Source organism: Balaenoptera musculus, chromosome 3 (assembly GCF_009873245.2).
Source record: "Balaenoptera musculus isolate JJ_BM4_2016_0621 chromosome 3, mBalMus1.pri.v3, whole genome shotgun sequence".
Taxonomy (NCBI): domain Eukaryota; kingdom Metazoa; phylum Chordata; class Mammalia; order Artiodactyla; family Balaenopteridae; genus Balaenoptera; species Balaenoptera musculus.
In genome coordinates this window covers 51,230,206-51,252,706 of record NC_045787.1, presented here as the reverse complement: position 1 = coordinate 51,252,706, position 22,501 = coordinate 51,230,206, and the positions used below count along the sequence as shown (strand labels likewise).

The following is a 22,501-nucleotide window of genomic DNA, read 5'->3' as shown; positions in this document are numbered from 1 at the left end:
ATTCTGCAGAGGTAAAGAAACAGCAGCTTTAGATATAAGATGGTCAATCTTTTCTGAATTCTATTATTAGAAACAAAAGGATTACCTAAAGGTTTGAGCTGGCTACTTATATAATCTAGATTACCTTTTAAAAGTAATTGCTTGTTCCCTTGTTCATAATCAATTATGTGTATTCATTAACTCTTTTAATGAAACAAAATTAATTTTGATTTCAATATATCGTTCGTAAGAAATCTATTTACTATACATTAAACCAAAAGGATAAGCTAATAAGTACTTCAACAAAGAATGAAAAAAATACTCTTTCAAGTAGATGTGACTGATCACCAATCCTGAACTAAAAAAACATTTCCATCCCACAGGCTTCCTTCAGAAGTAAAAAATAAGGTAAACCTACACTTCTTCCATACCCAGAAATACAAGGGATTAAATGTTCTTAAAGAATTTTTCAAGTATATACACAGCTTCAAGTCCAAAGAGGTCAGAAAAATATTTACAAATATGTAGGGAATTTTAGAATTTCATGGACTCAGAGGAACCAATGATTCCTTAATGAATCAGCATAAAACTTTAGTTTGTGTAAACAATTCTGTGCTGGACATAAAATTTTTAACGGTTTAAAATTTTAGGGTGGTCAATTTTAAATGCTGTTACTAAAAATAAGACAGTTTTGGTTTTGATGGTTTGCTACATAATACTTATTAAAAATAAGTATGTCGGGACTTCCCTGGTGGCGCAGTGGTTAAGAATCCGCCTGCCAATGCAGGGGACATGGGTTCAAACACTGGTCCGGGAAGATCCCACATGCCGCGGAGCAACTTAGCCCATGCGCCACAACTACTAAGCCTGCGCTCTAGAGCCTGCGAGCCACAACTACTTAAGCCCACTTGCCTAGAGCCCGTGCTCCGCAACAAGAGAAGCCACTGCAGTGAGAAGCCCGCGCACCACAACGAAGAGTGGTCCCCGCTTGCCGCAACTAGAGAAGGCCCGCACACAGCAGCGAGAACCCAATGCAGCCAAAGATAATAAATAAATAAAATAAAATAAAATATTAAAAAAATAAATAAAAATAAGTATGTCAATTATGGGCATGGGCCTTAACTACAGATTACTCAATAATATATAAACTAAAAATGTCTTTTCTATTTCCTCAAAAGATTTAAATTATTACTCTTTTATTCAAATTTTGAAATTTTATCATTACCAAAACAAAAATTCTAATGAAGAATTCTTGTTATTTAATTTTAATTTTCCAGTATTTTAGAAGAAAACTTTGGCTATTAATTTAAGTGCAAAACTATTTTGCTATTAGTTTTTTAAGTTATGTGTCATGTTACTCATCTTGTAACAAACTTTCTTACTTGACTTTGTGTTACGAGAACATTAAAAGTTTTTAAAATTAACTAGAATAAAATACTAGTGCATATAACATTTGTTGCACTTGTAATATTTCAATATAATGTGCAAACAACTAATTTAAGGTTAGATCATTGATGAATCAATTGTTCTTTGTGGCTTATTTCCTTTTCCAAAATCACAGTCTGTGTATCTGATTCAAGGTAAAGAAGTTGAAAATGTCAGAATTATACCTATTTTTTGTATTCCTTATTAAAAGCAGAATGTGACTGTGAAAAGTTGATTGAAACCAGTAAAAAATGATTGGAGTAATTTTAGAATGCCAAAATTAATATTTTAAAATAAACTATGAATAAAGGGAACACCAAGGCTTGTCTTAAAGAAGCTGTTTGTCATTTTTTAAAGAGATTACAACACACATACAATAAATGAATTTTATCAAAATACAGCACATTTTTTCTACTATATCCATAAAAATCAATTACTATGTAAATAGTACTGAAAATCAACTAAAATGAGTTAAAATTTACAAAGAGTTGTTAAAGGGCTTCAATCAATATTATTAAAACTATACAGTACAATAACCAATTGATAACATCTTGAAAGAAGTGCAGTATTGGAGTTCACATCTTTTTAAAAGTACTGCCTATTTACTCTGACTAGCAAGAAACAAACGAGTCCAACTCACTTTTGCAAAAATAATGTAGATTGCTGTTTTCGCTAGTCTTATAGAAGACTTAACCTTAAAACAAGGTTGAAGAACAAAGCATAACAGATTCAAAATTCCAAAATTATACTTCTTAGTAATTAAAAATGAATTGCAATAACTGAATATTGCTCTAATGAAACGCTCGGACTAGCCTCGACTAAAAACAGTTATTGGTCTTCTATGGCACTTTTTTCTGGTCCAAATAACCATGCATTAATTCTTACCATTGCATGTCACTCAAATTTTATTTGATTACATAGATAGAACAAAAACAAAATTAATGGTCTGAACAAAATTAATAAACCTCTATCAAATAATTGTTACACTAACGAGGAACAAAGGCAGTTGGTGGTAAAACACTATTACACTGATACACTTAGAAACCCTTTAAAGACTCTGAAGTGTCGAGTTCACATTTAATGTTACCTGTAGGAACAGCCCTTTATCTGAACACCATTACACACTGGTAGGCCTCAAGGACCCATCCCTTTGCTCTACAACTCTCCACAGCAATTCTCTATCACTGTGCCAGTTTCACAAACTTGCTTTGGTTTCCTAGCTCCATGCGTACTGTTTCCTTTTACTTTACCAAGGCAATGTTGAGGCCAAACAAATTCAAGAGGCTTTCCTAAATCTTACATTTTGTGTTACAGCAACACAATCTTAAAACTGGCCATTTCAGTTTCATTTGTTGCTTAAAATAAAAATTATAAATTAAGATTAAAATGGAGTACTAATTATAAAACAGATTGCAAGTACCACCATTTGCAAAAAATCAAGGAATTTCTGCATCACGGAAAATGCATGGACCAAAAAGAAAAAAACAAAAAGAAGGAAAGAAAATGCATGGACATGCATCTACAGAAGAGTTAAAAATTTCCTGTGACTAAAAAATTGAAACTTGATTCACTAGTAGCAAATGTAGAGTAATGGCTATGACAAGAACAGATCCTGAAGAGCTCATAAAATGCAATTATTGTCTTTTTTATTTCTTTAAAAAGACATCACATTTTTTATTGCATTATTCTATTAATAAAAACACATTAACAGCTGTTTTTTTCATTCTTTGCTTCCAGATTTTTATAGGAAATAACTGTTTTAATCTGGCCTTGGAAAGTGAACCCACCAGCACCACCTTCACCTACTCACTCTTCAATTCAATATGCACATAGCGAAAGCCAACACTTCAAATCTCTTGCCCACATAAAAAAAGTTTCAGCAGAAAAACACTAATACCAGTTGAATAAAAATAAGGGCATAAAAGCTATGAGATAGATAGCTCTGCCATCTGTCTCTGGGCTACAATCAAGGCTAACTAGAGCCTTGCACAGAGTTCAATCGTGTGTATGAAATCCAAAAATAAACCTACACTCTATACAAAAACAACATACATTTGTTTTTGTAGCCTTGACTGCTATGTTTAAAAACCTAAAGTTTTATATGGTATGAATTCAACAGTCTCCCCTATATACTGTACAGTGGTTCTTTCCCTCTAACCACAAATTCCATTATCTCATTAATGTACAAATTTGAACATATTTGAGTTCTTTATATATAAAAATAGTCAAAATATTAATTTCCCCTGCAAGTATCTTCCAATAAATCTTGCTGTCTCTCCATTTTTTAGTCCACAGCTCTTATGAGGAAACCTCTCGTACAATGATGAGTTCTACTGTGTTCTGGAAAGTTTTTAGCAAGGACACTGCTTGTCCATGTTCAATATTGATAAAACTGTAGCCATTAGCCTAGAAGAAAGAAGAAAAAAGCTTAAAAAAAAATTTCATAGTCATTTATTTGCATTTGTGCATTTAAATTTCTGCCAGGTCACAAACCTGGCAGAAAATAAGAATCACTTTGGCAATTTAAAACAACATCTAGACTCCTGGGCCCTACCCCATCTCTATGGAAATAAAATCTCTGAAGGTGGGACCCAGGAACCTGTATCTTGCCCACATTTTCAGATGATTCTTACGTAGCAACCCGACATTAGGAAGCACTTGTCTAAGACAGTGTCAGACATGGTGTTGTGTGTATACGCTAAGGTGCAACTGAGGTCACCAAGCTGCTAGGGTAGTAGAGGTAAAGGCCTAGTCTTCCCATTGCCTAGGAGTCACCAGATCAAGGACACTACACTTCTTATAATTTAGGCTAAACATTTAATGATGTTTTACTATACATCAGACACACAGTTCTAAGTGCTTCTTGTGAATTAAATCCTTTAATTCTCGTAACACACAGAGGAGATTCTTTCATCATCTTATTTTAGAAGAAGTTAACATTCGTAAACTTAAACAAAAGGCTAAGATATATTCAAAAAATGCTAAGGTTTATTTAAAAATATCAGTATGATCTTCCAAGGTACAAGGTGGAAATATTTTAAGCTATGAAAGCACTAGAGAGCAGCCTATAAGAAATGCCACTGTTTTCATCCACAAGTATTTAAAGATAACTTCATAAAATGCTTACTTTCAAACCTGGCATTTATAATCCCTTGACGAGGAGGGCAGATGTTATAACAAAAAGTAATAAAAAAAATGTATCTTAGTTACCTGAATAATTTTATCACCTGGTTGCAATAATTTTGATGCTGGTCCTTCAGGCTGTACCCTTGTTACAAATATACCCTTTAATAACAACAAAAAAGATAATTATTTGATGGAAAGCAGTATGCATAAATAAAAGAGTACCAAGGAGCAATCTTTTTTTAAATAGTATGCAAATATTTGAATTGTGGTGCAAGTTTTCTCCCTATCTCCTCTGAATAATATTGTGACCACGCTATGTTATTTGTGCTTCTGGTAATTCGTACTTTAGTGATTTTTATTAAAGTGATAAAAAAAAAAAGTTACTTCTACAGATGTGAAGAAAAGTATTAACAATTAAAAAATCACTTCACAATATAATGAACATTAAAAATTTTTGGTTAAATTTGTAGTCCTCAATTAATTTGAGCTGATCACATTTCAAAACAAAAAACTGAACAATACAGCGGGAAATCACAAGTGATGTCTGTCTAGATCTATATAAATATCTGTTAGATTTTTTACTTATGCATAAAAGGTACTCATTTTGTGAATAAAAATTAATGGGCATTTCAAGGATATATAAACAAAACTCACATCATCATCAGGTCTGAATGGGTTTCCTCTTCCCCCAACCCCTCCTGATATGCTAAATCCAAGTTCTGGATCCTTGTCAACTCTCACTCGAATCTGAGTTAATATGAAAATAAACTTATTACTAATAACAGAAAAAGCTACAATACAATAATAACCACACTGGTAAATTAAGTTCAAGAAAACATAAATATGTAAGAATTCACCTAAAATAAGTATTTGGGCAGATGAAATGAAACTACAACGTGAAATATTATGTTAATGAGTTAGTGAGTTAAAGGCACAGCTGGGATTATAAAGCATAGCTCCTAAATTAATCTATTGCTATCTTATGAGGATATGCAACCAATTAATGTTGACTTTATATATTTTGGACAGCACGGACTTTAATGACATAGAGCATACACACAAAACATGTATTTTATTATCAGTTTCCATTTGTAGAACATCTAAATTACATAGTATTTCTGACTACTGGACGTTTCATAAGACATCTAAAAGATCCCTGGGTGGTTGTTGGATATTAACTCATTTCCTAAATCTGTTTATATGCTTCAAAGGAGTTGGGATTGATGATCAATCAATACTATTTTTTACAACCAAGCTATAGAAAAAGATGCAAGAACTAAACTTTTGTTATAAAACACTCCCTTTCCCCAGAGACCAAAACAAAATGAATGAAGCATTTGTTCTCTAAGTTTCTAATAATATTATTTTATTAATAAACTATCAAAATACATGAATATATGACTGTCGACATTTTATGTACTTTGTAAGATTTAATTCGCAAAGTAGTTTGGAGACTATAGTCCAGTTTCAAAAGCTAACTATCAAATAACAATTAGCAAACTATAATATGCCATTCAAGTTTAATGGTCTACTATTTTTATTCCTGAAGAAGGTCTGATTACTGGAGTATCATCATCAACCAGTTTTGGAAAAACCACCACCTTAGGAAAAAAAAAAATCATGCCCTCAATACCATCCTATGTCAATTTATCAGAACAGGGGGGATCATACAGTCAAGTTAAACCACAAAGTTTAATACCTTATAAACTTAACATGAAACCAAGCCATTAAACAAAACAGTAAAAACTATGTTAAAATTCTGTATGGATTTATTGTTATAATTAAATAACCTATAAAATACATTAAAAGCTTAGTCTCATATTCCAAATATTCTTGATCATTCTTACCTCTTGCCTTGCCAGTTCATGGCCTTGTCTAGGAGAACAATGGGGCTGTGTGTATGGAGGCTGGTGGGCCACTTTCAGCATCAAGTAATCAATTAGTTGTTCTCTAGAGGGATGCCTTGCCACAGATGCCTGAGGAAGGGGGTGATGTATTTGACTATAATTTGCCTGAGGCCTGAGAGGCTGGCCCATCTGTCCATTACTCAAAGGCATCTAAGAAAAACATGAAGTCTCTTAAAATGACCAATAATAATGCCTTGTTACAAATATTTGGATTTTCTTCTTGGAGCAATACAAAAGCACTAGAGTTTAACATTCTAAATCACACAGTATCATGCCATGTGTGCCATTTTTTCTAATTTTACACTTTTAAAAGAAAAAAACCTGTTAATGTCTTAATTCTAAGCTTGCCTGAGTGCTCGCTAATAGATTCACTCTTTAAAAGTTTCTAATTAAAGTACATCATATCTACATTTAAAATTATTTGCTTTTCTGTAAGCTTAACCCAATGTTAAAATGGTAAACAGTATGTCAAATTTTAAAATTTAAGTAAGCCCATTAAAAGGGCATCTCTTCCCATACTATAATCTCTCACATATACTCAAAAGATGCATTTGCTGATGCTTTTCTTCAGAATGAAAGTATAAGTAGTTTTGTGGTAGAAGTTTTTCATAATCTGAGTATATTCTTCCACCTCTATTCCTTCCTCTCCAGAATTAAAAAGCCAATCTATCAATGCAGTAGAAAACTGATTTATTCCTCGTGTGTGTGTGTGTGTGTGTGTGTGTGTGTATCAAGTTAGGAATTTTTAAACTCTCTAAGTATTAATTCCATAGACTGTTAATCACAAAAATTAAAACTTGATATTTTATTTTGCTTTTCACAAGCTAAACAAAAAACTCCAGATTATTCTGTTGCTGTTAAAGAAATATCTTTGTCTTAAAGTCTCTTGTTTTTTAGACTTAAAAATAACCTTTATGGAAATGTGATAATAGCTTACTCTGTTAGTGTGAGGAATCTATCTGAAAAATAAGAGGTTATATTTACATTACAATATTTGCATATAAAGAAATTTTTGTGTAGAAGAGGAAATAAGTACATTTAAGCGATTCAGTCATTTAAAACTTCATTGTTAACTATTAACCCACACGGAAATTACAGAAAAACTGTGATGATTTGAGTCCCATTTCCCTAAAATTATCCAAAGTAGAAAAGTTTGGGAAAACACTATGGCAATAGTTTCAGAACTATGTATCTTCTTATGTTCATCTTGCTGAGGAATACAAAGTTTGGTTTTGGTGAGTAATATTATTACTTAAAAAAAAAGTTCTCTTTTTCACTGTATTATACTTGAGAATTTAGTTAATTCTGAAGCCTGGGAACATACATGGGTGTTTCATGACAGGGCACAAAGATATTATTCTCTCACAAATTTTATGTTGGTTGGAGAGAAGAGGTGCTATATTATCTCTTTTTTAAAAAAATTGTGGTTGTTTCCCACTTGATCACTGTAGATTTGAAGCAATTAATCCACCTAGGAGTACTTAAATAGTTGTGCAGTTATTTTATTACTTTTGCACAACTCTGTAGACATGCAGATTTAATACCTTTATTCCTACATGCAGATTTAATACCTTTCTCCTGGGGAGAATACTCCAGACAATAACTACTTCTGACCCATTCTTAAGACTCCCTTACACCTAGAACTTGGACATACCTGAATGTGTAGAACACATTCTACATCAGTGTTAAACATAGCCATGGAATATACTAAGCTATGATTAGCAGATAACTCAGGAGAATAAAAAACATAAAACAAACTCAGTAACCCAAACCATAAAATGGATATTAAAAAGAAAAAAGAAACTGGATAGCAGAAAAAGAAACTCGACAGCAATTAAAAGAAAAACAACAAAAAAAGGGTAAAATAAATAAATACGTACAAACTTATATGGCTGGATTCCTACTCTCAAGAACAATGTAAAAGCTTATATAATACATAACTATGCTTCACAATTATAACTGGTTATACTAGGGATATGGGCTTAGTTAAGATGAAGAACAGCTGAGGAAAATACTAAAATTATCTATCCGGCATTGGTGACAAAAAAGTAAACTAAATGAGTGATGCTTTAGTTATAAAAGTAGTAAGAATACAACCATCATCTATTCTACCATATACAAAAGTCTTTCAAGGTGATTTCTAATTACATTTAAAGTATGTTAAAATGCCTTCATCCTCCAATGAAGAATTTAAGACAGGTTCATATTTAACTCTCCAGAGAGTTTTACTATCAGGAATGCCAAAAAGTAGGAGATACTACAGAAATCCAAAGATAACAAAATGATTCTTCAGTGTGGAAGAAATCATGGAATAAACTAAGAAACAGCAGAGTGAAATTTTATTTCATATTTCTCAATTATTAAAAAAAAAAAACCTTACTAATCAAGAGGTAAAGGTCCTCAAAAAAGCATTTTCAGCGTTAAAGCATATATGATATTTCTAGTTCAAAAGCTGTAAAACACAGTAAGCTCACAGATACTACTTCATTCCCTGAGCACCTACTTTCATCAAGCTGTCTGGAAGAACATCTTTGTGACTAAGTGTAGCTGACGGGTAGTTCTGCTGTCCTGAAATGAATATATCATCTTGACAAGGATCTCCTGCACAGGATGTCTGGGGATGCTTCAAATGAGGGGGAAATAAAAAATAAACAAATAATGATCTTTAAGATGTGAAACCAAAATGATGATGACACTTGAGAGGAGATACTGCTAGACAATGGAAAGATGAAGAACCAAATCAAACATTACCATCATAACTACCATCGATATTAGCACCTTTATAATGGGTGTTAACTAGATTTATTTATTTATCATTGTGGTAATCACTTTGTAATACATACCTATATCAAACCGTCATTATGTATACCTTGAACTAATATAATGTTATATGTCAGTTATATCGCAAGAAAACTGGAAAAAATATTAGTACCTTTAACAGTCTTTCAAAGTTACATGGCAAAATGTTTGTTCGTATAATGTGTGAAAAGTACATATGAATATATACTGTTAAGATATTCCTTTATAATACTTTTAGTTTTATTTACAGTAATACCTAGCTTTTAACACTTCGAGCAATAAATTTAGTTATTAATCCAAGTTAAGAGTCCCAAATTTTAAGAGCAACTAAAATATATGCACTCCTGTTGAGCACAGCAAAAAGTTTTTTGGTAAAAAAATTAACTGCTGTTTTTTTTAACAGCATAGTGTCACCCAGGATTTCCTTATTAATGATGAGCAATGTCAATAAACACACAGTCTTATAAAACTTGCTTTAGCCTAATTCTATCATACTAATATCAGCTCAGTATTTTCAAAAGCACTGCTCTGATGAAATGCTTTTAAATTTTATTAGAGTTCATATTTTTATACATCAAATAACATCCTAACATTACAGTTTATCTCACTGATACCTTTAGAGACAAAACAGACTCAATATCTCATTATCTCTGAGTATTTCTTATAAATATGCTAGGAAGCAAGATGCTTATTTTTCATCTTAATTTAGTTCTAAACACACCTAGCTATATTTTAGAAAACTACAGAGATTGTGATAAATAGCAGTATTGTTACCTTCAAAACAGTGTATGGCTGGCAACACATATATGCAAACTACATCATCATGTCGAAAAAAAATAATGTGAAATCCAGTTCATTATGATATGCCACAGGATACATGTAAATCTAAGGGCTTATAATTTAGTCTTAGGAAGAACCATATCTGCAACAAAGCTATCATGTGCAGTTTGTTGCTAGTTCAAACCATGGCTTAGCATTTTTAGATGTAGTTTGATCTAATTTTGTTTATTTATACAATGAATACTTTATTTTCCTTTTCCGTTTCTGAGATGTGCTTTCAGAATGCATAATAATCAACTCAGCTCACAGCTTGAAGTTTAAACTCAAGCGTGAATGTACGACTATGTCTTTAAATGAACAAGTGCATTATGGATGAAAAAGTTAAACGCAACAGACTCAAAGACTCTGACTTGAATAAAAACAAGCAAAAGATATTACTGTTCAAGAATTTGTAAAGAACAATTGTTCCACATGACTATAAAGATTATCCCTGAGTTAATAAAAGCCCCCGGTCTTTACCCCATGGCTTCAGCTGGAATGAGTGCCAGAAATGCAGGGCTTACTTGCCATCATCTCCTCTCTGTTTCAAACTGCTAAGTTACAAAACGATTGTTGCCACTATTATGTAACACAGAAACCAGGTGGTGGCAGGTGACAGAAGGCAGAGCAAGATGGGTGAGGCCCAGCCAGAACAAAGTGAATCGAGGATACTGCTCCTATCCTAGAATATAACAGAGTTAAGCCAGGAGTATATTAAAAAGTAGTAGGAGATTGGGGGTGGTGGGGAAGGAGACACTCAGGAAAAAGCAAAGGATGCAGAAGCAGGGTCACTATGGAAATAAAACTATGGGGGAGAGAATACGGCTTTACAAAGGGAGAAAGGTCTTTTCAGGATGGAGGAAGAGGGGCAGAGGAAATATCCACTTAGAGGCCATGCTACCACCTCAAGTTGTCACGGAAAGAAAAATCTTAAAACAGCCACGCAGAGTTGTTCTGTTCTTTCTCCTTTTCTGTCATTCTTATCCCCTACCCTTAACTTTCATTAAAAGAATAAACCTTTCTTCTTCCCCACTAATGATTATGTGGGTAATAAAGGATTTGGGTTTTGCCTTTTCACTGGTACTTAATGCAATTTCTCCAGGCTCACATTTAATCATATTCTGCAAATTATGATTAAACTTAGTTACAAGTATTTATTTGCCAACCCTCAATCACTAAAGTGAAAATTATTCTTTCCCACAACCCCTCTGTGTATTACACATGCCATAGCCTTAAAACCTTGAGTTAGGGAGAGGAAGCTAATTTTAAAAGAAAGCACTGCAAAGAAAAAGAATTTTTCAAAAAACCTCTTAGATTCCTATCGCTCACCTCTTTTTATATAAGAGCTGACTACATCCTTAGTTATGACCACAGAAACTTAAGAGATAAAAACTAAATCAGCTTTGCAGAGTTTTAGAACTAAGCCATGGAAGAACTGGGAGGTAAACAAGATATTTAACCCACAGCACAAATTTATTTTCTAGAATTGTTAAAACATTAAAATGTGGGTTTTCTTCCTCTTCTATGTACTAAAGGTACTGATCTACTACAGGTACTCACTCGAAAAATGTGCCCACCAGAACCTCTTCCGTCTGCAATACTCAAGGCAAGACTGCCTTGGCTGCCATGCAGATCCCTAGAGCTGCCACAGTGAAAGTGGCTTACAGCAGTAAAATTGGAATTAAAGGACTTTGACAGCATGCTCTGAATAAAGAGGGGGTAGATTTAACAGAGATTAGTGTAGCATGCAAAATTCACAAGACATGTTATGTACATAGACATATATACAAGTAACCCCAATACCACGCAGAAGTATCAGGCAACACTGAATTTTCAGTGCCATTGAAAGAAATTGGCACTATTTACCATATATTTACATGAAAACATACATGTACACACATAAATTATATGTAAACCCAACCATTCACATGTTTAAACACCAAAAAAGAAAGTGCAAACATACAGCTGCTTTTATAATGCTGTTATTTCTTTTACTCCTAACATACCTTATTAGAAGGTTGTCGGAAGATAGGAATTGATGTTATAACCAGATATATCTGTACGTATATAGTTACACACAGAACACAAACTAATTCCTTTATGAAGACAAGCTTCACAAACATTCAGTTATTTCTAAGTCAAAATGGGTTTCTAGAGAGTCTGCTTCATTTTATAGAAATTAATTCTGTCTTATTAAGTAAATGGAGAGTTTAGACATACATAATACAGCACAAAATATATTTGCAAAAAAAAATACCTGGCTCTTGGCTACTGCAATTTCTAATAAAAATTATCTTCCACATTTAGGAAAATGTCTTAACATCAGAGAAAAGTTTAACGTACACAGAGAGTTTTAGGATATAACATTTAAAAAAGGCTCCTACTGCTTTACAATTACCAGGAAAAAAATTTCAATAAATCTAGAAAATGCACATGTAAAACTTTTTTTCCCATTCAAATAGGTAGATATTAAAGATTATTATATTTTAGTAGTTAGTAGTGGCTTTGCTGCTTAAACTTGAAGAACGCTTCAAGTTTCACTGATGGAATCCTTCCACGACTGAGTTTACTATAAATGCCTAATTGCCAATCCCAGAGCTGCCTGAGAAATGTACTTCAATAAAAGCACTGCCTGATTCTCATTGTTCCTGCTTGTTTATTCCCAGAGTTAACTACTGTTCTTTCACATGTGGATGCTTTTAGTCATGTCCCTAAACTTTAAGGGTCTGATGGTCAAACTGAGAGAAGCCATATTTTGGGCATGACTTATTAGTAAGAAATCCACAAATCCACAAATACTTGTTATGACATTTACAACAAGCATTTATATATATGTTATGACATATATAATAAGCATTTCTGTATTACTCTTAGGAAATACAGATTTTCTCCAGATTATGAAGTTGATCTCTAATACCAAGAAACATTAACGTGACATTCCAGAATGAAAAGAATCTGTAAAATTACAATGTACACGTTTAGTTATTTTGTGGATTCTGAAGTAAAGACTAAAGAAAAAAGTTGAATTTAACAGGCCAGGCCTGTACTTTCCCAAACCATCTCACAAAGAATAAGGATTTGGCAGAGGCAGTTCAGAGGTTCCCCAAACACCTGATTAGAATGTAAAAATAAATTATACACATAACCACACACACAGAGAAACATTTCAACAACACACCCTCACGTGTTACACACAGTTTTAACGTGTCAACTTGAGTGGTCTGATTGACCCTTTTTAATAATATGTTGATCTTGGAACAAAGCCTTTGCTGTCACCTTTGAACATACATGAGGTTTTTGTAAATATTTCACTGAGTAAGAAGGCTAAAGTTTGGAATAGGTCTGACTTTGAATTCAGGCTTGTACAGAGACAGCCACATAAAACTGCACTCTGTCACAACATCAACACATTGTGCAAAGCTCAATTAAGTGCTGGGTAAATGTCCTGGGCACTGTTTTTCACTACATGCTAATAGCTGTATAATAGCAAGTGAACATGGAAATCATCATGTTTTGTTAATCATATTCTGGTTGAGTGCTTCTTATCAGTTTTTAATATAATAAGGAATATTGGCAAATGCTGATATTAGAAATAATTTTAATTTTGAAATAAATTTTTATTCTTTTTCAATCTCTGTTGATTAGTTTAATTAAATAAGTCTCGAGATTTCTGAGGTGGGATTTATTTTATACATTTGTGTTCCAGGTACAGTTTGCTGCAGTGGCTGGGAAGGAGGGGTTACTACTACAAGGTTAAAAAAAACCAAGTAAGCTTCAGTAACTTATCTCTTTCTGTGTTACTACTAAACTCCTCAGCTGGGCAAAGTAGCAACTTTTCCTCTAGAGGTAGGGCAGGCATTGTGAAATCCCCTGAGGAAAATTTTCAAATGTCTACCACGCCATTAGAATTATGTTTAAGGGAGAGAGGAGGAGATGCAGAGGAACAAATAGAGATCTTCCATCACAGTCTAAATCTTGTTGCCCTGTGTCCTCAAAAGGCTTTTCCTAATTTCACTGAATTGATTCTCACCTATAAATTACCAGTGAGCACAACAGGGAAACTACTGTCATGCATTCTCTAAGCAATCATACGGTGAATTCTAAACATGAGGTTTAGAATTTAGAGAGATACAGTGAACAATGAGATGGCTGCTACTGCTTCCTATTTACTAAAGTCCAGGCGTGTCTGTGTCAGACAGGAAAGTAGTGGAGAATAGCCATCTGAGATGTCAACTAAAAATATAATGATAACCAAACTTATCTCTTCTTCCAAACCTGCTATTCCTCTTCAATATCCAGTTAACAGCAGTCCCCAAAAACAGTTATTCAAGGTACCAATCTCAAGATTAATCCCTTTTCCTCAATGAATGATTACAGGAATATTCCCATCAGAAGTAAACTCTTATAATCTATTTCAGAACTGCCTCTTGAATTTGTTCCTTTGCCTCAATTCCACTGATATATTTTTCATTCCATTTATTTTCTGGACCATTAGACAGCCTCATAACTCAATCAACTTGACTATAGCCTCTTCCTCCTCAAATCCAGTTCCACACCATCACCAGAAGTTTATTTATAAAACAGTTATGTTACTCCTTTGCTTAAGAATTTTCCAAATTCCATAGATAAGGCACACAAATTTAAAGAGCCTCAACAGTATGTAGAGAATTACAGCCGAAACAAAATGGAGAGCTGACAACGAAGTCGCCTAATGCTATAGATGCTCAGCTACTTAAAGCTAAGAACAGAATTAAAAAGAGCTAACAATTACAGACAGAGGTTCAATGTGAATTGACATAAGGTATTAATCACATTTTAGACACTGATTTCTTAAAAACTTAAAGAATTTTAAAAAGTAACGATTAATTGAGGTTGTATACATTCAGCTGTTTTAAAAAATATCTTATATCAATAAACAAAGTTAAAATAATCCTTGGGTAAAATCCACTGAGAGATATGAAGCTAAATCTTGAAGAATGAATATGCCTTATATACTTGGGCCATAGAACTGCCCCAAAGTATCAGTTTTAAGCATAATTTAAAAAAAAATTTTATCTCCTTTCAAAAAAGGAATATCTATACATAAGGTTATAAACTGAACATGAGCTTATTTCCAAACTACACTACACTAGAGCCACAGACACCTGAGTTCAAATAGGTCAGAAATGCAATTCAGGAAAGTCAAGAGTAAATGCCATGCCAGAAGCCATCTGAGTCAGTGACAGTGTTAGTCATACAACATGAACTGGGGAAAAAAATCTTAGGTGAAAGATATACATTTACAATACATTTCTTGTTATTCTGTTAACTATATGGTAAATTGCTATTTCTGTAAACATATTTACATAATTAATTATTAATAGACGAGAGCAGGAAGCCAGAAAATAAGAGGTAAACATGTATATATGTGTATTATTTGTAGTATGGCACAATCTAAACGAGATACATTCCTAAATATATAAAATGAAGGTAAGCCCATTAGAAAACACTAAGGAGTAAGAGAAGGGAAAGAAGTTTATATTAACATCTCAACTGTTTTGAGACTGGGTAATTCTAAACTTGGACCTCTAATCTCACTACCAAGGAAAAACTCCTAGAATATAGGTATATATTCAATAATTCAGAGTATCTTGTTTCATCTAGTTTCAAAAACAAAGACTGCCAAATATTTTAAAGGAAAATTAGTAAATTCATAAATAGGAGAATGAAAAATTCATGTTTAATTACCTTTTCTAACTTTTTGGCCTCAATGTGTCGTAGTACTTGTTCTCGCCAATCGTGAGGAACTTTACTTTTTCCTGGAGGATCTAATAATGAATGTTCAGAACCAACCCTTGCATTTGTTCTTTTTGAAGGACTAGTCCGTGAATAATTGAAATCACTAACTGACATAGTTCTCTCTGGTATTTCACTAAAAGAGGGTCGAGCACTCTGAGGCCTTGATGCATTTGGACCATCAATGCTGTATGTTCGCGCAGAAAGAGGTCTCTGTGATCCTGACATTATTGGAGGAGTTCTTCCCACTGAATGTAACTCTCTGTATGATAAATAATCTCCTTCAGGAACTTGGGCCCGCCTTGTGGGACCTGGCTCACCAAGATTTACAGAGGCTGTAGAGGACACACTACTCTGTCGCTGAATCGTAGTTCGTGATGATCCAGGAATGAGTCGGTCATTTGGTGAGATGGCCCACATTTCCCCATGTCTTCCTGGACCAAGTCTCTGATGTAAATGGTATCCAGTATTAGCTCGAACATTGTTATGATTAGAGAAATTCATATTGGCAGAATGTTTAGCATAACTGTGATTTTCTGTACTCTCTGATCTAGGAAAGCGCTGCGGAGGAAAATTGACATGGTCTACTTGGGGATTTTGTTTGGAGTGCCACAAAGTGTCCTTGACTGTAGCACTGCTACTGTACTGGATATTATACTGTGGAGGACCATATATTTGAGGCGTGGACTGTGGGCCACTTGTTGTGGGGCCTCTTATTATATTTGGTTCTTCAGGATTATGATTTGAATCAAACTTGAAAATTGCCTTTGTACCTGCTATTAAATCAGAAGATGAAGAAGAACCAGTAAATACTTGCAATGGTTGATCATACAAAAGCGTAGCTGACTTGCTCCTGACTATATTTTTTCCATCAATAGTAGATGTTACTTTAACTGTTGCACTTGGCTGCTGAGGTCCATTATCACTAAGAATGTCATAGATTTTTAGCCTGCCAGTCTCCATATTAGTTATGCTATGAGATTTCACAACAGATCCAATTGGCCCACTTCTCTGAGGGGAGAGATCTTCAGTGCTTTTGGAAAGACCCGCATCAACAGAAGAACTGGTGTCATGTGGTTCAGTCCTCCTAGGAGACTGTGGAGTTTCCTCAGAACGTCCATTTACCTTATTTATGCATTCAAGAGTAGGATACTTGTTTCCATTATCCAAGTGCTCAGCCTCTCCTTTAGCATTATTGCTGAAAAAGTCTGTTTCAAGCACTGTATCCTCTGTCTTTGATCTTTCCACTATCTCTGGTTGAAATGTATCATTAGTTACAAGTTTATTAAGATTCATATTGATATGGTCTAATTTGTGAGATTCATCAGATGTGGTTGTTGAGTCAACACCTTTTTCAATAAGAACTAATCGCTCTTCAATATTCAAATCATATTCAGGTAAGTTAAAATCTTTTTTGTCAGGAACCTCGGTTTTTTCCTCTGTTGAATGATTTAAAATATCTCCGTTTTGTAAAAGGCTGTTAAAATTTTCATCTTCTTGCCTAAAACAAAGAAAATTTTATCACAAACATCATAAAGCCCAGTTTTCTTAGTAATGGGGAACATTAACAACTAATTAATTAATGTGTAGGTACATAAAGATAAGAGCATTGATGGGAGTTACAGATAAAAGGCATTTATTATCAAGCATGTAATTTAAAAATATTATTGTAACAGTCAAATAATATAGATTTATATTAAATGGAGACAAGGTAAAGCATACTAATTAAAATTCATAGATAAGATTAATTTTCATCAATATCATCAATCTATCACAATACTTTAATAGAGCTAAACAATGAAGAAAAATGTGCTTATTATGTAATGAAATAATTCTCTTCTACTGCTACATTTTTTCATGACTGTGTTAAAACATGAAATGCTTGAAAGATGGGCACATACATGGAGAAAAGGCCAGTGAGTTGAATAGTTAAGTAAAAAGCACAGAATATTTTTACAAATAATTCTGAAACCTCACATTATTGATCAGTTAATCATATTAACTAAGTAGGTATTATTAGATTCAAATATATATAAGGAAATTATACAAAGAACTAAACAATCACTCAAAGATCTACAAAATATGAAGAAAGATCAAAAAAGAAACTAAATCTAATCATTTTTCTGTGTCTACACTGTATTTGGCAAATATTTATAAAATGTACCATTCCAAAATTATAGAAGATATTTTATTTCTATTTGGTGATATGAAAACATATTTGTGTCCTCTTTGTAAATATTCAAGTTACGTTTCAACAAATTCTTTAATACTGATCTTCCCATTAGGTAACAGAAAGTATTACTAGAAATACAACAAAAAAGGTGTGGCTATATCCCTTTCTTAGCCTTTATTTCATTACAAAAAACATGACTTAGACTAAACTACTTCCCAACAGTATCAGTAAAATTTTACTATTTGACAAATTAATCATTATCTTAACCTCTAAGAGGTTTTAAAATTAATATTTTACCATACTGATCTTAGCCTCAAATTCAGAGGATATAAATGATTAATCATAACTACAACTACATAATAGTTAAACTCAATTTGAGACATAAAATTCATCTTTCTTTTAAAGCAATGCAAATCAATACACAGAAAAATTTGACTTAAATATGTCTGGAATTTAAGAACTATTTAACTCTAAAAATTAGTTAACAATATCCATACAATAAGCTTTACATTTAGTAGTACCCCAAATCTTTCTATCAAGCACTCTAGCTGATACAATAACATGAAGGTAAAATGGTATAGTCTCACTTTGATAACAAAACTTGAGAACCCTAGTAATAAATTTGTTTTAAAATTCACCCAAATTCCAGCCTGTAGGAAGTAAATCTTGTTGCAGTGAGTTTGACCTACAAATTTAACTCTAAACCAAAAATACAGCACTAATCAGAAATATTTGATTGAACCCTTTAATGATAACCCCCAAAGTGACTTTGCATTTCTAACTCTAAAAATATCCCTTTTAATTTGAATTATTCCAAACAGGCCCTTTATGTTGTAATACCTAGAAATATTATAAAACTGTTCAACCTTTTAATGAAGAGAATTAGAATATATTTTAAATCTTTTCTCCCCCATTTAAAAGACTGATTTAAAATGGAAATGTATAAAAGCTAAATAATTAGTAGTAAAGTGGGGAAGAAACCATATACTGCCTGAACCATTTCTATAATATTAATTTGTAAAATCTTTTATGTTTTAGTAATATATATTTATTTGCCTTACCACTTCTATTTATTATACAAATAAATTATTTTGTTAAGATGTTCACAAACCTGATTTTGGAATTAATACCAATATGCGTTTGTTTCACTGGAGAGCAGAGTGAGGTATCTTGACTACTATCAGTATTAAGAGAAACTGAATCAGACATCCGAGATGGAGAAGAACAGTTGCTGTTATTCTGATTGCTATTGTGTGTAACTTCATCTGATAAAGAATCTGTATCCTTTGTATCATCTGAAACAAAAAAAAACTTAAGCTTTGATAAAGCCAAGAAGAACTTCCAGTGATGACAAATGGCATTTATATTGTCCTGATTCAATATATAAGGTAAAGAATTCTATGGTTAAGAAGATAACCAGAGGCTCACCTCTGAAAACTCAGTCCTAATACATAAAAAGATTAAAGAATTTAAAAATAGTGATACCTTCAGTTAGTTTGTTTGTTTTTAGTGATACCTATAGGTTTTTAAAAAAATATGACCAATGTTAGTTACCCAGAATTTGATTTAGTTTAACTACTGACAAGATGATATCACACAGTGTTTAAGGCCATCAATTAGTTTTAGTGAATATGCTTTTCCACACATCTTTAGTTTTAAAAAGTCATAATAGTAAGAAATACATAGTACAGTTCATAACCTTGGTAAACTTTTCTGGGGTAGAAATTATTTCATACATGTATGGAATTGTTTTGATCTATTCTGATAATAAAAATGAGCAGCACAATCAACCAAAAAACAAACACCAAACAAATCCAGAAATTTTCACAAGGTCAGTTTTCCACTTTTTAAAATCATTTCAAAGAATTGTATATGAATAGTGAACTCTCAATATGTGAGATGGATTTGTAACAACTACATAAACAGAAATAGACAATATTCATATTCCATTATAGTCAGGTAGCATAAAAAGTACTATTTTTTTAAAGTAGTAATAAAAAGATAATAACTTAATATCTTTACAACCCTAAAGGCTGTTTTTAACTAACTCAATTCTAGCCAAATCATAGAAATAGTACATACAGACACGTAGTCATAGGTGATTATATGAATTTTTTGCTGTTCCAAATATCTCAGTTCAAGTAGTCTGGATTGTGTTTACAGTTGAAAACAGTAGCACATGGGGCTCTGTAACTTCAACTTTAAGGTATTTGGGTTTTGGATTCTGAATTTTTAAAATACTGTTAAACTATATGGCACTTAAGTTCTCTCCTAGATATATTCTTCTTCTTCTACCTCCTTATCATGGGGCAACTGTGACAATTAGATAATAACATGTATACTATTTAGCATAGTAATTAACAATTAGTAACAAATATCAGTGCCATTATTATTATGAAACCCCAAGCTATCCTCCAAAGGGCCACCTTGATAGTAAGTTTCATTAATGCCATAAAGGTAAAGGCTGGATAAACCTCTGGTGGAGATAATGTAGAGATGTTCAGACATTTGGTGGAGAGGAGTGAGGGAAGGATAAAAGGAAGGGATATAGAGACTCTTCAAGTTCTCTTTCCTTTCCAAGAGTCTGAGATTCCATGTCAGGTGGGGGTGGGGGTGGGGATGTTAAAAAGAAGTACTGGGAGAGATAAAGTAACAAGCAGCATCTGTTATACATCAGGTACTATGCTAGGTCTGAGTGCACTAATCTGCTATATTTGAGAGTCACAAAACCCTTCATTAGCCTCATTGTATGCCTAATATATACACAGACAAAATTAAGGAACGCAAAGATCAAACAGCAAATAAGTGGTAGAGATGGAATCATAATCTAGGCTTATTTGCCTATAAAATCTATGCCATGTAAGTAAACTTGCACGAATGAGGGAAGAGAAAAGATCCATCAAGATTTTTCTTTAAAAACGAGAGGTAAGGAATAGACCTCTTAGAAAGGCATGTTTTAAAAATTGTTTCTAAAAAGTTTTAAATAACATAATGACATTTACTGAAATTTATTTGAAAAAATGTATAAATTTATTCAGCCCATTTCTATTCTTAGTGCTTTCCTTTAACACCTAACCTTTTTTGTTATTACTAAGTGCTACCACTTTGGGCTGGTTAATAGAGGTTTCAATTAATGGTGGTCGCATCTCTGCCATTTTCATCTCTTCATCAGAAGAAAGTTCTTCAGATTCCTAATTCAAAGAAAAAAGAGAGAAAATATTTACAAAAATAAATTTTGGTTTCTTTAAATATTAAGTCATAAGAATTTCAAAGAGAAACAAATACTTAGAACAGGTAAAAAAAACCTTTTTAAGGTAATAGTGAATAAAACTAGTATATGACTTAAATTTTTCAAGACATGGCTGTAAAACTATGAAAATTATTAACAGTACACCAAAGTGCCTAAGGTATAATTTTCTGTGCAGTCCTTAATCCAACTGTATTAATGATTGGTATGTACCTGGTAATATGTCAAGTGCCAGAGAAACAAAAATGAGTAAAACACAATCCCTGCCATTGAAAAACTCAAGTTTAGTGAAGGTACTCTAACAAAAAGTCTATTTCTAACCCTCAAATTTATTCCTTCAAGGATCACTGGGTTCCAAGGAATCAGAAGGACTGAGATGTTCTTCCACCAAAATGGATTAATGGCAATTTTTGCCCAATTTGATTTTTTTCTCTGATATTTGGCAACTGTCCCAGACTATCTACCATTGAGTGCTGTTAGCACACAAAAAAGAGACCTTGTCGTCAACAAATATTAATAGAAAAATTTTAACACCGTATATAGTGTATATAAAATCAGATCTACTGCAGGTTAAATTATTCTTAGTTAATATGATGAAAATAAATAAAAGCTCTTAAAAGGGTGTTCTATTAAAAATACTAAGATTTCTAGGTGCTTTAAGAGTGCCGTAATAAGACATGAACTGGAGTCAGAAAACTGTTTCAGTAAAAAGGCCAGAGAGTAAATATTTTACACTTTGCAAGCCATACAGTCTCTTGTTTCAACCAACCAATTCTGCTGCTGTGGCACAAGAGTAGTCACAGGCAATATGTAAATAAACTACCATGGCTGTGTGCCAGTAAAACTAAATTTCATCTAATTTTTCACATTTCACGAAATACACTTTCTCTTTTGAATTTTATTCAACCATTCAATAATGTAAAAGCTGTTCTTAGCTTGCAAGCCACACAACAATAGGCAGTGGGCTGGATTTGGGCCATAGGCCATAGTTTGCCAACCCTGTTCCAAACTGCACTACAACAGAGTTAGACTGCTAAGTAGATTAGGGAGAGAACGTAAATTGGATTTAGTTGAAGGGTGAGTTAAGAGGGAAATGACATTCTGAGTAGGGGAAAGCATGGAAATAAGAAAAAGTATGGCAAGTCAGCTCCATGCAGCTGGAACTTAAGATAAGTGGCAGGAGACAGAAAAGGCAGACTGGAACGGATAGTAAAAGGTTATGCTCTGAGTATGAACTCAATTAAGTATGTA

General features: G+C 33.0%; 1 protein-coding gene across 12 annotated transcripts in view; it reads right to left on the bottom strand.

Moving 5' to 3' along the window:
- Positions 1-1,735: 1,735 nt before the first annotated feature.
- Positions 1,736-22,501, bottom strand: part of ERBIN (erbb2 interacting protein) — a 110,919-nt gene continuing 90,153 nt past the window's right edge. For 4 of the 12 annotated variants that reach the window (XM_036848760.1, XM_036848756.1, XM_036848759.1 and 1 more), the window contains exons 19-27: positions 21,080-21,194; positions 19,115-19,298; positions 15,783-17,331; positions 11,616-11,759; positions 8,941-9,060; positions 6,378-6,587; positions 5,185-5,277; positions 4,615-4,689; positions 1,736-3,810 (exon numbers count right to left, since the gene is read on the bottom strand). In XM_036848760.1, coding sequence (XP_036704655.1) covers positions 3,703-3,810; positions 4,615-4,689; positions 5,185-5,277; positions 6,378-6,587; positions 8,941-9,060; positions 11,616-11,759; positions 15,783-17,331; positions 19,115-19,298; positions 21,080-21,194 — 2,598 coding nt within the window. In that variant the 3' untranslated portion in view covers positions 1,736-3,702. Of the gene's footprint in view, positions 3,811-4,614; positions 4,690-5,184; positions 5,278-6,377; positions 6,588-8,940; positions 9,061-11,615; positions 11,760-15,782; positions 17,332-19,114; positions 19,299-21,079; positions 21,195-22,501 lie in introns of those variants that run through there. The other 8 variants (XM_036848764.1, XM_036848765.1, XM_036848758.1 and 5 more) reach the window with 7 other exon arrangements.